At 29.9% G+C, this 16,508-nt stretch overlaps 1 protein-coding gene across 1 annotated transcript; it reads right to left on the reverse strand.

Moving 5' to 3' along the window:
* Positions 1-6,084: 6,084 nt before the first annotated feature.
* LOC112802470 (peptidyl-prolyl cis-trans isomerase CYP38, chloroplastic) lies at positions 6,085-10,806 on the reverse strand. Its single transcript, XM_025845703.3, has 7 exons — positions 10,414-10,806; positions 9,375-9,665; positions 9,058-9,257; positions 8,030-8,265; positions 7,339-7,481; positions 6,624-6,695; positions 6,085-6,538 (listed from the first exon to the last, which is right to left on the reverse strand). Exons 1-7 carry the CDS (start codon positions 10,606-10,608, stop codon positions 6,311-6,313), a joined length of 1,365 nt encoding a protein of 454 aa, XP_025701488.1. The 5' UTR covers positions 10,609-10,806; the 3' UTR covers positions 6,085-6,310.
* Positions 10,807-16,508: the final 5,702 nt, after the last annotated feature.

Below are 16,508 nucleotides of genomic sequence, written 5' to 3' on the forward strand. Positions count from 1 at the left end.
AAATCTTTCACGACTTAAATATAAGGTGTGTAAGTGTTGATGCATTTTATTTTATTTTTTATTTTTTTGTCTGCTTTAGACCGATATGATTTTTTTTTACATTTTTTTTTAGTTTATATAAAATGTTTTAAACTTTATAATGTTTTGTGTAAGTATTATTTTTACTGTTATTATTATTATTATTATTATAATTATTATTATTATTATTATTATTATTATTATTATTATTATTATTATTATTATTATTATGAGTAGTAATTATTTTTTAATTTTTGGTTAACGAGTACATATTAATTAATGTTTATCATTGTTAGTGGGTCAGTGAATAAAATGGAAGAGTAAGAAAAAAAATAGTAGCAAAATTGGGCCTTTTAACTTCCGTTGATATCCTCTGTTTATTGGTCTTTATTATGAACTATTTATGGTTGGTTTCTTTATTATGACTATTTCATGTGATCCATATTAGAGACTTTTCCTAACACAAAAGAAGGGCAATGCAAAGTATTTTGGAATATGTAGAGTTCGAGGAAAGGCTCTATTCAAAGGATGTAATGTACTTGACATAATATGATAATTATAGTTTGAATTTGTGGTCTTAAGGTTATACAGAAATAACTATTGTTTAAAGATTTTTTTTTGTATTCATATTTTTCTATACATTATATTCATAATTACATATTTATTACATCTAATATTATTAAATTATTCTAGCAATAATTAAGAATTACAAAATAAGGTAATTTAATCACTACAAAAAATTATCGGAATAGCGATTGATTTTAGCGACTAAAAAAATTGGTCGCTAATAGTGACTTATTTAGCGATAGTTCAATATAAGATTTCTAGGACCAAAAAAATATTGGTCGGTCACTAAGTTATATTCGGCGGCCAATTTTAGCGACCAACGAAAATAGTCACTAATAGCAATCGATTTGGCAATTGATAATATTTTTCTTTGACCAAAATGGAGTTGGTCGCTATTTTTTAGTTTAGCAACCAAAACAAAAAATTTCGTCTTTAATCACAAAATCGATCGCTATTTTTAATTTAGCGACCGATTTAACAACCAATAAAGAAATAGGCTAAAATTAGTTGGTCACTAATTCGGTGCTACGCTAAATTAGTGATCAATTTTAGTGACCAATTATAAAATACTATTTTAAAGATGTTGATCGCTAAATTGGTCGCTATTTCTAAATTTAGTGATTGATTCGGTGACAAAAATACGAAAATAGTATTATAAACTAATCAGTTGCTAAATCCATCTCTAGTTTAAATAAAAGGGAAGGTACTCGGTTAATCTAACCCTATTCTAGCCACACCATCCTCAAATTCTTCACACTTCTCACTAACCTTAATGTGACCACCGCTGGAAGCACCACACCCTCTCCATTTGGGTCGTCCTTGCCGTAGCCGCCATCGTCTGCTGCCTAAAGCCTTCAACCTTCTTTGTCACTAGCTCACTGTTTCTCACTTTCTTCGTCACTGGCTCACCGTCTCTCACCTTTTTCTTGCTGTCAAGCTCTTACGATTTCTCTCACCTCGATCTCACTCTAAAGATCTCTCTCACCTTGATCTCGATCTCACTCTCTGCTGCTGTTTCTAACTCACATCGCCTTTTTTTATTGTTTCGTCCCAAGAAGGTATTCTCCTTCTCTCTCCGTCGATTTGAGTTTTGCTATGTTTCATATGTTTTCTGTATGTAATTAATGTTTCTATTTTTTACTAATTTTAAAATTAAACTTCGAATAAAAAAACAAGTATATAATTGTTGTTGCAGAACTTTGTTTCTTGTTGTTGCATATAATTTGAGGAAGAATTTGGTGTAGCATGGAGAATATGAGTGCTTATTGAACACTATGAAAGCGTGTGTCATTGATGCCTGGCCTCAATTAGTAAGAAGTTAAAAGATTAAGAATTTACTACTTGCCACTTAATACTGATTATTAATTAACTAATTAATTAATTAGATGTTTCTTTAGTTGAGAGGCCAATACTATGATGCTGAAATGAAAATTTTTCAGCACCTACTGAAATGACGAGGATACATGTTACAAACGACGCATGTTAATGTGGATGTGATAGGATAAAAGATGAACACAGTGAAAGCAGCAATTGACAGAAATTTGTCGGAGACACATGAGGTAATTATGTCGCTTATTATTTTTTTTTGTGTGAGAGAGAGAAGTGTATCTCACATTGATGTGAGAAGAGATGAGTTTTACTCTCCTATGGCTTGAACAAATTGGTACTTTTGATTTGTTTCTTTTTTTAAATCAACAATCACAAATCGGACGGTCCGATTTGTGTTTTTGAAAATAAAAAAATTTTAATGTTAAAATTGGACCGTCCAATTTTTATTTTAAAAAATAAAAAAATAAAAAATACAAATCGGAGAGTCCGATTTGTAGTTTATTTTTTTCTTCAAATAAATCGGACCGTCCGATTTGAATAAAACACCATATAAAAAAAATACCTAATCTTCCAATATCAATGTATTACACATATATTTAACCAATATAAAAAAATTAGCCTTATTATGTGAGGTGTTAATTGTTTTTTAATTTTTAAAAGAATTGGTCCTTTTTATTTTTTTGTGAAGGTTGTGTGTGGGCTTTTTTTGAAAGAAAAGTCTCTGTATAAAGACTTCTATATAGTTTGAGCATAGCCTAACTTATTTATATCTCAAGACAATCTCTCATAATACGTGTTAATCACGTGACACATAAATAATCAAGTCTAATTGTAATAAAATGATTTAACATCTAATTACAAATTAATTATTTGATTATCACAAAATTCACAGAAAATTCCACTATATAGAATAAGTTTAACATAATCTATGTTTTAATATTTTACCACAATAATTCAAACATGATTTAATCTAAATTATTTAATTAACATTTTTGAATGTACTGTTAGAATATATTTTTTCAATTATAATGCTTTCAGACCATATCAATCTTATAATTAGTTATAGATAGAGATAAATCCAAAAATTTTAATATGGAAGGACCAAATTTTAGATGAAATATTTTAATATTTTTTTATTATATTTTTTATACTATAAAAATAATTAACATTTAATTATTAAGTTAATTTTTTAAAATATTTATCAATATATACATATAAAAAAGTTATAAATTCTTTTTCATATCAACAGTATAAATATAATAACTTTTGTTACGGTGGGTAACCGGAGATTAATGGGTTAGACAAGTTTGGCTGGCCCAATCGTCTTAACAATGAAACGTCTAAGTGAGTTGGTGATCCAAGGCTCCCGTCCGACTTGTGTAAGGGAGAATGAGGGGTGGTACCTGCAAAGACACTCCGATGCCAAAGTCAGCAAAGGGGTAAAACAGGTCTAGAGAGTATTGGGCTTCTGAGATACTTGAGAGGTGTCAGTGTATTTATAGGGGTGAACCCATAACCACCGCTGAAGTAGTTCCGCCTTTTAAGGTGGATAACCGTTCCTTTATTTTAGGGAGGTTGAGATATGGCTCCTGGAAGTGGGTAGAGATATTTTAGGGACAGTTACTCATTTGAATGAGTGATTATCTGCCAGCTAATCTTCGTCCCCGACTTCTTTAGGGTTAGTCGTGGTAAGGACCGACTTCGTAGGGAGGAGGTCGGTACAAGACGAAACTCAACCCTTTTGGACTGCGCCTTTTGTTGGGACCTGGGCCTTATCGTTGGGTCAGGGTATGAACAACTTCAATAGTATATTATAAAATTATAAAATATAATAATTGACAGTGTGTTTAGTTAAAAAATTATTACGTATCTTATTAACTAAAATTAATTTTTTTTAATTTTAAAAAATTTAAAAATAAATTATAAATAATTAATTATTTAAAAGACATGATACCCCTATAAAATATAAGATATATTTTCTTTTAACAACGTAAATTAAAAAAAATGAGTATTTTTTATAAAAAAACAATTATCTAAAATATACAATGTGATTATCAAAACATAACTACGTAATTCATTATTAATATTCTATATAATAATATAAATATTAAATATGTTAATATAAAAAATTAAAAAAATATATATAAAGATTATTATATAAAAACTAATTTGAAAAGTATAAAAATTTAAAGGTATGATATTAAATTATTTAAATAAAAAATATTAGTGAGAGACATAAATTTATCACATAGTAAAAAATAATATATATACTAAATTATATAATATTTTTTATTTCTTTAAACACATATTTTATATATAAATATAATTTTTTAAAATTTTGAAAAAAATTCCTCTAAATCCGTTCCTAGTTATTTTTGGTTTCCTACGGTATCCCCCAACCCAATAGGCCAATGACTAATCTATCGCCAACTGTTGCGGTACTAAGCTCCATTTAAGAGTTTGTTGTTGGCCAATATAATACTTATTTAAGTATTATTAAGTTATTAAAAATTATTTTTTATTGAATTTTTTAATTTTTTAGTGTATTTGATAAAATTTAAACAGTAAAAATAAAAATACTAAAAAAATTTAAAAAAAAAACTTTTTTTGCCTAAAAAAATATTTTAAACATAATAAATAAATAATCATGAGAGACTCTTGGGGGAGCAGCTACATGTAAGTTAGTGGAGAGGGTTTTATGGGCTATGCTCAAACCATATAAAGATAATAAGGAGACCTTTCTTTCAAAGAAACCCACACACAACCTTACAAAAAAAAATCCAATTCTTTTAAAAATTAAAAGATAATTAATCACCCAATTCACTTAATTAATTACTCACGTAACTACCTCATGTGTCCCGACAAATTCTTAGCAACTGCTGTTGTCACTCAGTTCATTTCTCTTCCTATCACATCAACACTAACCCGTGTCATTTATAATATGTGTCTATATCGTTCAGCATGTGCTGAAAAATTTTTATTTCAGCACCATAGCATGACCCTAGTTGAGAATGAAGATTGAGGAGTATTATGGTTTGTTGAAAAAGAATGTTGTTAATGTGTAGTTACAAATTTTCTTGATTATTGGTTGCATAATCACCTAATTTTGGTTATACTTATTTTAGTATTCTTTTATTATAGTTGTATGGATTTGTTTGTTGCGATTGTGTTTATCAATGGTAAGAGAGCATGGTTTTGCAGCGCACATGAATATTGCTCTCATACCATTGGACTGCTTTATAGTCCACCTCCTTTGCTGTAAAATAATATATCATGATCACAAGACTTCTCATTCAGATTTGAGGTACGTCAATTTCTCCATTTGGATTTTGATTTTAAATTGGTCTAAAAAAAGCCTTTTGGTCTTCTAAGAATAATTTTAAGGTAACAAAATATATCACATTTTTCATGACACGATTTATGTATTTGATTGTTTTTGTTAGAATATTTGAAAACTTATTTAGAACATTTATAAAAAATAAAAAATCAACCTCAGGATATTTTTCAATCTTATTTTTAAAGTTTTTGCTATTCACTTCAAAGTCTTTAAAAAAATTCACTCAACATGACATTATCAAATTTAAAAGATTTAATATTTCTTTTTTTTTAAGTATACTTACAAAAAACTGCTTTTTCCAGTTTTTTTTTTAAATATTTTCTTGCATTTAGTGCATTTTTTCAATTTAGAGTAATTTGAGAGAGCTAAATATGATTTTTTTTCTACATTATTTTGTCAAAAATTGATTTTTTTTTTATGGTCAAAATAAATGGTTGCATTCCAACCTTCCTGTTCTTCCACAGGTTCTTACACTACCATTACATTTTGATAATAGCCATCAGTGTTCAACTTAGGTGAAGTTTGAATGGTTCAGTTATCACTTGGTAGTGACTAATGAGTATAGTTCATCCCATCCTTATTCAAGTTCAAATTATAAGATAAAATAACAACGACCTCCCTGAAGTTTAAATTGAATTACAATAGTAGCCCTTGATTTGCCATGTGTAAGTGTCATAATAAAAATTTCAATGTCATTTTATAAAATACATGGATACTGAATATCAGAGGATAGCTCATAAGTTCCCCTAAATTTTTTAAATACAAAAATATATCACATCTTACTCATACGAACAGCTCTGGTACATGGATGCAAGAAATTGTATGGCCTATAATTTCCTCATAGAACAATCATTGTTTGTGATTTTTTGAAGAATTGGTTGAAACAAAGCTACAATGGTTTCTGAGAACAATGAGAACAAACTTGGGAGTGAAACTATGCAAATGTTACATCCTGGTTTTCCCTAATAGCCTTGAGAAAGCTAAGTTCCAATAAACACTCATGTGAAGTATTTAATTTAATAATAGCAAAAAGCACATAAATTAAATTAAAAGACTCATTTAGCCAGCAATCTTGTAGCTTGGATTAACCAAATTATCAAGGCCAGACACTACTTGCATTGATTCTATGACATCACCAACCTTGAGGTCCGCCAAGAAATCCTCGTTTTCTGTTACATAGCCGAAGACAGCATATCGGCCGTCTAATATATTGGCATTGCTAGGAGTTAACTCGCTTTCTTTCAGTAGCCAAAATATCTGGCTAGAGCCCGAGTTGTTCTCGAATTCCTGCTCAACAACACGAAAGGAGTGAATAAAAGTGAAAAGGATTGGAATACTTAAAGATTAGTGATGTTGAAGAATAGATTCTTACATCTCTTGCCATTGCCATTGTTCCGAATGCATTAAATGGAAGCTTTGTTTGAGCCTTGTATAGACCAAGCTCCTGCGCAAACCGGATCATTATCAACAACAAAATATCAAGTTTTCAGCTGTGAGAGGTTTTAACAAGATAGTTCCATTTAAAGCAAGTATTGTTAAAGCCTCGATGGTTTCATCTTCTTGTACTGCTTTGAAATGGTTCCACAAAGGGCAATAATTCGAGAGAAAAAAAGGGGGATGCGCTTCGGCATGTTATAATTTATCTACACGTAGTAATAAATAAAGGGTTTAGCTAATGTGTCCTAAGGATACATGTTAAGATTATTAGTAAATTTTTTTAAACTTTTTACTTTAATAAATGCATAACAAATGCATTGAAAACTTAACCTTTGTCTATTTTCCATAAAAGCTTTCTCAATCGATAACCTTAACATGTACCCTTAGCTAAACCCATAAATAAGTTAGCTACAAAGGAGCAGATAATTAATGTGATGTGATAATAGCAAATATTTAAGCTGATCTTATCACTTAAAAAAATCACAACATTATATTTTAATCCAATGGCCCAAATTCATTTATCCCACTCTCACAATTAGCCACTATTGGACTCACAAACACTTACATCATTGATCATTCCTGGCCTGGCTTCTTAACACAATAATAAACAAGCATATAAAAAGCATTAACATTAATAAGTTTTAGCATACCTCTAGAGTTGCTCCATAAAATGGTTCCTTTTCCCCATTCACCATAATTTCTAAAGGTATTGTCCTGGTTTTCTCTGTGCTTGGATCAATAAAACCCTCAGCAGGGCCTTCAGGATCACCAGTTTGGACAACGAATCCATCGGCTGCAGCAAAGGAGGGGGAAATGAAAAAATTCAATAGCGTGTCTAGGTGAATGGAAGATGTACAATACAATATCCATGCAAGTTCAATAGAAATGAAGTTCTGTCAATAACATTTCTTAATTGGTAATAGTGTTAATTTCCATAGAAGTTTCTTTTTATGCTTGGGTTTTCAATATTCTAAAACAAAGACCAAAAAGATTTAACATATTCTTACTAAATCACATTCAATTAGAAGGGAATAGTATATGTACATGATACATGTTCAGGATGACATTTTCGTCATTTTAGAGACAAGGGGAAGAATTGTAATCTTGTCATGTTCAAGAATCTGAATACTAGAAGAATTATACTATGCCCGTCTTGGACTTCAAGGAGATCAAGAATTCGTCTCGAAAACACTGTTGGGCTTCTTGCTCCAAGACCAGCATAGTATAATTCTTCTAGTATTCAGATTCATGAACATGACAAAATTACCATTCTGCCCCTTGTCTCTAAAATGATGAAAATGCCCTCCTAAACACGTATCAATACAATAACAGATTTATTACCTCTCTGGATTTCCATGCCGTCGTAGAAGTGCCTTTCTACCAAATCGACAAAATTTCCAGCAGTTACGGGGGCATTATAACCGTCAAGAACTATATGGAAAACACATTCCTCAAGATTTGGATTGTCCTTGATCTTGACCTTCATATCCACTGCTGCTCTCCCCTTCAACAACGGCATATTTCGGTATTCCTCGGGAACTTCATATGGGAATCCATTGACCATGTCTTCTTCAACACTGCAGAAACGCAATGCCCCCTCAGCTGCAGTCAATGAAAGGTTATATATGAGAAAAAAATCTTTCTCAAGGAGATTAACTTTTCCAAGTCTGCCTCAACTTCCAATTTTTTACAGAGGATACAGGCCACTAAACTAGTTACATATCTGACTGCAGCCATGCATTCACTTAGCAACTTGATGAACCCGGAGCCGAGGCCAGCCAGTGTACTAATTGGACTGAGATTACATTCTCCCAGCCAATAGTAAATCAAAAGCAAGTTTTCATCACCCAAATCAGCCCCGATGGATCATCCTATAACTCGTAGGATATGTTGTTGTCTGTGTCTAAATAAAAGAAATGTATCAATATACAGGTTGCAAATTTTGTTTGCAATTAAGGTCACACACCCATTTTACATGAAATTCCTCGAGGCCTAGACCGAGAACTCTTTCTAGCAGTTCCTATGTTGGCCCACTGGTTGAACCTAAGGCTCAGCTCATTTACAGGGTCAGGCTTTGGTCCGGGCTTAGTAACTTGCCCCATGGACTTAAGCTAAAACTAGATACTAAATAATATAATTGAAGCAACCAACCCTTGATAGAGACCTCTTTTGGAAAGTTAGTTACTATGAATCTATGACCAGACTAGGGAACAAGGAGTGCTTTATGTTGTCATATCATCTATATAAATTTTTGAAATCCTAAATTCTCAGAGTTTCAGATTCTTAATAATGGACAGATAGAGCATAACTGATGCTGAAAAGCATCTTGTGGTGAAAACAATTAGTGATACAACTGTGAAGATACTCACCCGCCGACGTAATTAAGTAGCTCCTTCTGTTTCGGTGCAACAGCATCTCGATTCCTATCCTGTATTATCAGTTCAAGCTCATCCATACCAGCTTCCAGCTTATTAAGCAATTCGATTCCGTGTTCTTTCTTTGATTCTGCTAGCCCTGTTACAATTAGGGTCTTCCCTTGCTTGAGAGCTCGAGACGCCTGCCTCACATTCTACATTTCAAGTAATGTGACTCAATTTCTACCCTTAAAGGTAAAAGAAACCAAAAGTTCAAAATCTGAATTAGCACTACACCAAAGATCAAGAGAATAAAAAAAATTATGTCTTACTCTTTCAACAGAATCAAGTGCTTTGACTCCAGCAACCTTAAGACTATCTGTAATATCTTCAAGTGGTTTTTGTACCTCTCTGATTGCCTTATTGTCAATGGGAAGAGCATATCTCAATAATGCCCCAGGATCCTTGATTGGTGGTCCAGATATCAACACAGCCAGATCAGGCAACACAGGGCTAGCTGTATGAGCATTGGCAGGCAACCCCAGTGCAGGAACTCCGGTTATCAACCCAACTGCAAGTGCTATAGAAATCGCACACTGCTTTAAGGAAAACGAATTCCCTTTCTGTAATAAAATGTAACAAGATAAGAATTATGCCCCTAATCATACATGACAACTATAATCATGCTTTCCATTTTTGGTCCTATTTATGTCCTAATGTCTTAAAAATATCTCAGTCTTACCTTTTCGGCATTCAAATTATAAACGGACAAACTAATATGAAGGTCAGGTTGTAATGTTAATGGTTGTGTGTTCATTATTTATTTGAATGTGATCATATTGAACCGTTTTGAAGACTGTAGGGATGAAATAGAACAAATTAAACTGCTAGAACAAGGTCGAAATTCATTATAATACTTGAAGGACATAAATGAAAAGCACATAAAATGTTTCTATTGAAAATTACAAAAATTAACAAACTAGCAATGCATATTATTCCCAACTATTTACTATGTAAGTATGTAATAGTACTACAGGACTGGATACTGAAGCAAATCAACTAATCAAGGTTCATACTCATAAAGACACAAATAAGTCAATTATTAGCACACTTAGTTGCTTTGAAATATTTGAGTTCAGTTAGGCAATTGCAAGGCCCTTGCAATCAAATTTGGTTTCCAAGTTCAAAATTCCAAACTTCTACTTGCAGATTTTGAATAGATGATATACTACACTATGTTGATGTGCATATAATAATGAGAACTTCTTGGTCAGAAACATCAATTACGAACAAGATTAAGCTCAGAATCTCAAACAAAATGTTAATGGGGTGCCATATTCTCACTAAAGCTTGGGTTTTTAAAAGACTTACATCTTTACTCTGAAGTTGAGAATAATGGGGTGGTGGTTGGTAAGAGCAACGAGCAGCACTGAAACCTCGGAATCCTCGAGCATTGGTAAGAGAAAGAGGGTAGGCGAGACGCTTGGAGTGTGCATTATTGGAGATGAAGAATTTGGATGTGGTGGCTGCAGAAGCATAGTAGTGGCAAGGAATGGTGGCTGCCATTGAAGTGATTGGAGAGAAATCAAAGGAAAAATGTCATGTGAAAGAGAGAGTAGAAGTGGATGGGAGATAAGGTGTTTGGTTTTGGGAGCGAAGTTTTGAGGTGTTTGTGTGTTGTGTGAAAATGTGACATGATTGGAGAACATCATCATCCATCCATCCGTCTTGATGCTTCGGATAAGATAACATTAAAATGAAGATGGTCCCACAGAAAGTGCACACGTTGTAAGGAATAAGGATTAAGGATGGAACATTGTGGAAATTGAGCGTATGATTAACAAAAAATAACCCGATAATGTTAATTTGACCAAACAAAATATATATTAGATATGTATTCTCAAGAATTTTATACCAAATGAATTTTTGTCAATGGCCAAAAGTTTCTTATAAAATGAAAAAGGTATAAGCATATAGCAATAGAATTTTGTCTTAATTTTTGCATTTATTTTTCGAATAATTATCTAATTAATTAAAAAATCTCGATTGCATGCACAAGTAGTGAATTTTTTTTAATTATTTTAATCAAGTTATGATATTATCTTTTAGAAACTTTTTATTATTTTCATCTTTTGGTTATTTTTATAAGCAATAATTTTTCATATAATTTTGATAGTTATCTACGAATAAAGATGTTGAGAATTTTTCATAATTTAAAAAATTTAATTCATGATATTTTTTGTGACTATTTATTTTTAAAAATACTAGTAAAATTATTCCAGGAATTTGATGGGATTTTGAGTTATTCGATTGATCAATTAATCTAAATTAATATAATTTAATCTGTCTCATAAATTATGAAATAATCAAATTTATTTAATAAAACAAATGTAATTTAATTTCAGATAAATCACATTAATAAATGAAAATTAGAGTCTTAAAATCTAACTTTGATATGACCTGAGTAAAAAGACAAAACACACAAATAAAATAAATTTCATATAAACGGTTAGAGTTGGCATTATATATCCTACTAGTGAGTATTTAATTTGGACCAATCGGTTCGGATAGAATTATCTATCCGACCTTTTGCGGACAGAATAGGGTATCTTATTCGCATCTCTAATATATTATATAATATATATGTAAAAATTATCTATGTAGTGAAGAAAGTGAGTATTAAATTTATAATTTTTCTCTTATAAAAACTTGAAATAACCACTAAACTAGTTGATGATCATATTATTTGTAATTTTATGTTGGATTTCTTTAAGATTTTATTGTTTTTAATTTCAATTTGAACTTAGCTTTTTATTTTCTATTTTATTAATTTGTATAAAATTTGAAATGATTGAATTTTATATCGCTTAAAAATATTTTTATTTTTCTGTAAGTAGGGTCGGATAAGGTAGGATTTAGAACTTTAAAATGCGAGTAGGGTTAGAGTTGAAAGATTCTGAACCCACAAATAAAATTAGGATAGAATTCAAACCCTATTTTACCCTATCCATTGTCATCCCTATAAACTGCTGCAGCTGGTAGGGTTTTAACATGTAAACCGCTACAATGAGTTGTGGTTTAAGAAAAGCTCGATCACGCCAAAACCCCTTGAACCCATTGCGGATTACATTGGAAATACTGACTAAATACTCATTTTGGTCCCTAAGATTCACGTGATTATTTATTTTGGTCTCTAAAATTTAAAATTATCTATACTAGTCCTTTAGATTCAAGTTTAGGCACCATTGTGGTCCCTCGACTCTTTCCGTTGATGACTAGGTAAACGAAGTGCTCAAATGACACCGTTCTTGCTACGTTGGATGATGGGTAAACGACATCGTTTATCCTTGACAACCAAACAAGTCAGAAATGTTGTTGTTTTGTATATAAAGGGAGAAGAAACGATGGAGACCCAAAATAAAGTATTGGTCTTCTTCTCTATCTCTACTATTCTTCATTTCTAACTTGTTTGGACGCCAAAGGTAAACGATATCGTTTACTCATCATCCAGTGTGGCAGAGAGGATGCAATCTCAGCACTTCGTTTGTCTAGTCATCGTCGAAAAGAATTGAGAGACCATATTGATATTCGAACTTGAATCTGGAGGACCAACATATATAATTTTAAATTTTAGGGATCAAAATAAATAATCGTGTAAATCTTAGGGACTAAAATGAGAATTTAATCGGAAAATACTTGACCAAAAATCGTTGTGGGCCACCACAGCTTATAAACAAAATCATATATTTAATTAATATATATTCTATCCGACAATTATCTAATTGATGTGTCATCTATTTTAATAAGTAAAATATTTAAATATATATCAGTTTTAAAAATATAAAACTTGAAAGAAAAAATAAAATTTATAGCACTCGTAATTATTTAATTATTTAATTATTTTCCAAGATTCGAATACCATAAATTTATTTAATGTTGGTTGAATCAATTATCACATACTGCTAGACTAATGTATTTTATGAAAGAAAGAAAATTCTCATTTCCTTTTGTTTTTCTTTTGAAAAATTTGATATTTATAATGTGTTAATGATATTAATTTTACTGCAATACTTACACCTACAGAGCTTAAAGTAATTAGAGAGAAGGAGCTAAAAAATCTTAAGAGGGAATGGCACACGAGTTAGAAGATTGTCTGACAGAATATATATTAATTAAGGTTTAATTATTTTGTTGGTTTTTATAATTTTATAAAATTTTTAATTAGATTTTTATATTTTTTTTAATTGGATCTTTACACTAAATTTTTTTTAATTAAATTCCTCTTGGCAGTAATTTATTTAATTTTATAGAGATCCAACTAAAAAAAATTTGGTGCAAAAATCTAAATAAAACAAAAAAAAGTATAGGAACTCAATTAAAAAAATTTTGGTGCAAGAATTCAATTAAAAAATATATATATAAAAATTTAATTAAAAATTTCGCAAAAATATAGAGACGAACAAAATAATTAAGTTATTAATTAAATATATAATTTTGTTTATAAATTAAACGGTAGTTGCCTATAGCGAATTAGCGGTTCTTATTCAAGTATTTCTCGATGTAATTCACGACGGACTCGCGAGATTTTTGTGTTATTAAACTTTTATGTAAACTGTGATTCATCATAGTAGTTTGTATCTATTTTTCCAAAATTCTACAAGCTAGAGCAGTTTACGTAAAACACGTATAGGATTTCAATATAATTAATTACTAATTATTGTATTTAGGTAATATTGAAAAGAGATTATTTTATTTGTGTGTTTAATCCTGAATAAAATTATAATTCATATAAAAATAGAAATTATAGTATACATTTATTTATGAAGAAAATAGCTCTTCTTATTTCCAAAAGATACATAGTTTGGCAAAATGATCTTTAAAAGGTGGTAATAATTAATCGATCCCAAAAGAAGGTTGTTTTTCGATGGGAAAGAATAAAGTGGTGCTCCAAAATTCGTGGTTTTATTTGAAATTAGGAATAAATTTTTGAATCATATTGTAATTATTGAATTCTTTTTGGATTATATTGTAATGATAAAATTAAAAAAAAAAAAACAATCCCATGTTATATTTGTTATTCAGCTGACAAATGTAAAATGAAATCAACCTTTTTTTACAACCAACCTTTAAACACCTTCCATTTCTTTCATATATGAATATCGATAATTAAATTGAACAAATCATGCAAGTGACATTTCTGTTAACTTCTTGCTGCCAATGCTCAGGACAAGTTTATTAGTTGTACAAGCATTTAAAAATTATATTTTTGTTACAAGTTGTATTGTAAACCACCGTCAATAATATCTATAAATTGGTGGTAGTTGTATATTTATAAAATATGTTCCATCGAAATGAAAATGAGCATGGTTTTGACAAATTAAAAACGTTTCTCTGTTCCTTCCTTTTATATTAATGTTAGCGAGTTTGAGTCAAAAATATGATAATATCATTTATCTAAGTAAGTAATTTTAGAATCAATTAATTGTGGATATTATATTTATATTTAATATTAGAGCAACTTAATTTAGTATTAAGTGTTTGAGAATTTGTGAAAAAAATTTGCACATAATTATTTGTTCACAAAATCAGTATGACAAATATTTTTAATATTGTTGTTTGATTTAGTCTTAAATTAGATAAAAAATTCGATTATAGTTATTAAAAGACTTTGATATCTACTTATTTGAAAACTCTAAATATATGAAATTTTATTGGAACCGAATTTAAAAGAAAAGTTGATGCTACCCAATAAAAAATAGATCAATTAAAGTTATCTTAATTTTATCAATGTATAGATTATAAGGTGTTTGACAAAATAGTAAATGACAAGAGCATAAAATAAGCATGAAACATGCTGAAGTTATCATTAAAAAGTGTAAATAAAGTCCAGAAAACAAAGTTATAGTCCTTGCAAAGAGAATATAGAAGATACTAGATGTCTAACTCAAAAACTATTGAACAATATTTTATTCGTGTTACAGATCTTACCAATAAATTGAGAGTCTATAGAGAATATATTTTTTATAGTAAAGTGGTGGAGAAAATCTATTGCACCATGCTGATGAAGTATGACAATGTGGTGACTACAGCACTAAAGTCTCATGATATGGATACAATGATAATTGCAGAGTTACAAAGAACTATGAAAAGTCACATCAAAAGAATATTAGAGAAGTAAAAAAAATCAACCGAAAAAGCCCTGAAAAGTCAGATGAATTTAAATAATATTGCGGAATCAAGTCATACACAAGAAGGATGAGTTGTGGTTTTAATTATCGAAGTAGAGGTAGAGAAAGTTTCAGAGGAAGATGTTGTGGCAATTACAACCAAGAAAGTTGTACTAATTTTACACCGCCTAATCAAATAAGAGGTGAAACAAATTTTATGCTTGCCAATTGAGGAAGAGGTTGAGGCAATTTTTATAAAAAAAGAACCAAAATCAATTTCAATTACTTTCATTGCAAAAAGTATGGACACAATGCAACAGAGTGCAGATTTAGAATAATTAAAATAATCAAGCAGATGTTGTAGAAAACTAACATCGAAATACTAATGATAATCCGAATACCCAAACTTTACTTTTCACAAGTAACTCATGTGGTTAAGATAAAAATATATGGTTCTTGAATAATATCTACAGTAGTCATATATTTGGTAGAAAAGATTTTTTTTTACTAAGTGATTCAGTTAAATTATTACTAAAGTTTGATAATAGGATAAAGATTTCTATTAAAAGAAAAAGGACAAATACTAATTAGATTGAAGGACGGTTCTTTAATTATATTTCTGATATTTTTTATACTCCTAAACTTGATTATAATTTACTAAGTATGGGATAATTATCTAAAAAGAGATATAAAATTATAATCTATCATGGATATTACATTGTGTTTGACAACAAAAAAAGATTCTTTGACAAAGCAAAGATGATTTCAACAAAATATTTTCAGTAAAAATTCAATATGTTAATCCCTCTTGCATGAGTTATGCGATACATAATAATAGCTGAATGTGGCATATGCGATTTGGCATTTTCATTTTTTAGGCCTGAATTATCTGTTGAGAAAAAGATTTGTTTTTTGTCTACCATAGATTCATATTCCTAAATGTATTTTTGAGATTTGTCAAATGAGAAAGAAGCATAGAGATTCATTCCGTACAGAAAAAGTCATGGAGAGTCAAAAGGTTACTTGAAATTGTGCATTTAAATTTTTGTTCCGTTGAAGTTTTAGACAATGTTGGTAGCAAGTACTTTATCACTTTTATTGATGGCTTTAATAGATATACATGAATATATTTTCTGAAGTAAAAATTAAAAGTATGTGATGCTTTCAAGATTAAGCATTTGTCTAAAAAAAATGAGTGTAAATCAAAATTCTTAGAACAGACAAGGAACAAAATATCTTGCTTGTTTAGATTACTTTAAACAACATGGAATTCAACACCAACTAACAACTAGATATACT

Source organism: Arachis hypogaea, chromosome 5 (assembly GCF_003086295.3).
Source record: "Arachis hypogaea cultivar Tifrunner chromosome 5, arahy.Tifrunner.gnm2.J5K5, whole genome shotgun sequence".
Lineage (NCBI taxonomy): Eukaryota > Viridiplantae > Streptophyta > Magnoliopsida > Fabales > Fabaceae > Arachis > Arachis hypogaea.

Bases quoted from the DNA above. Each gene is read 5' to 3' on its own strand.
- LOC112802470 (XM_025845703.3), bottom strand. From the start codon at position 10,608: ATGGCAGCCACCATTCCTTGCCACTACTATGCTTCTGCAGCCACCACA. The intron at 6,696-7,338 runs GTATGCTAAAAC...CGGTTTGCGCAG, and splicing joins TTTATGGAGCAACTCTAGAG to GAGCTTGGTCTATACAAGGC. The intron at 6,539-6,623 runs GTAAGAATCTAT...GTTGTTGAGCAG, and splicing joins CAATGGCAATGGCAAGAGAT to GAATTCGAGAACAACTCGGG.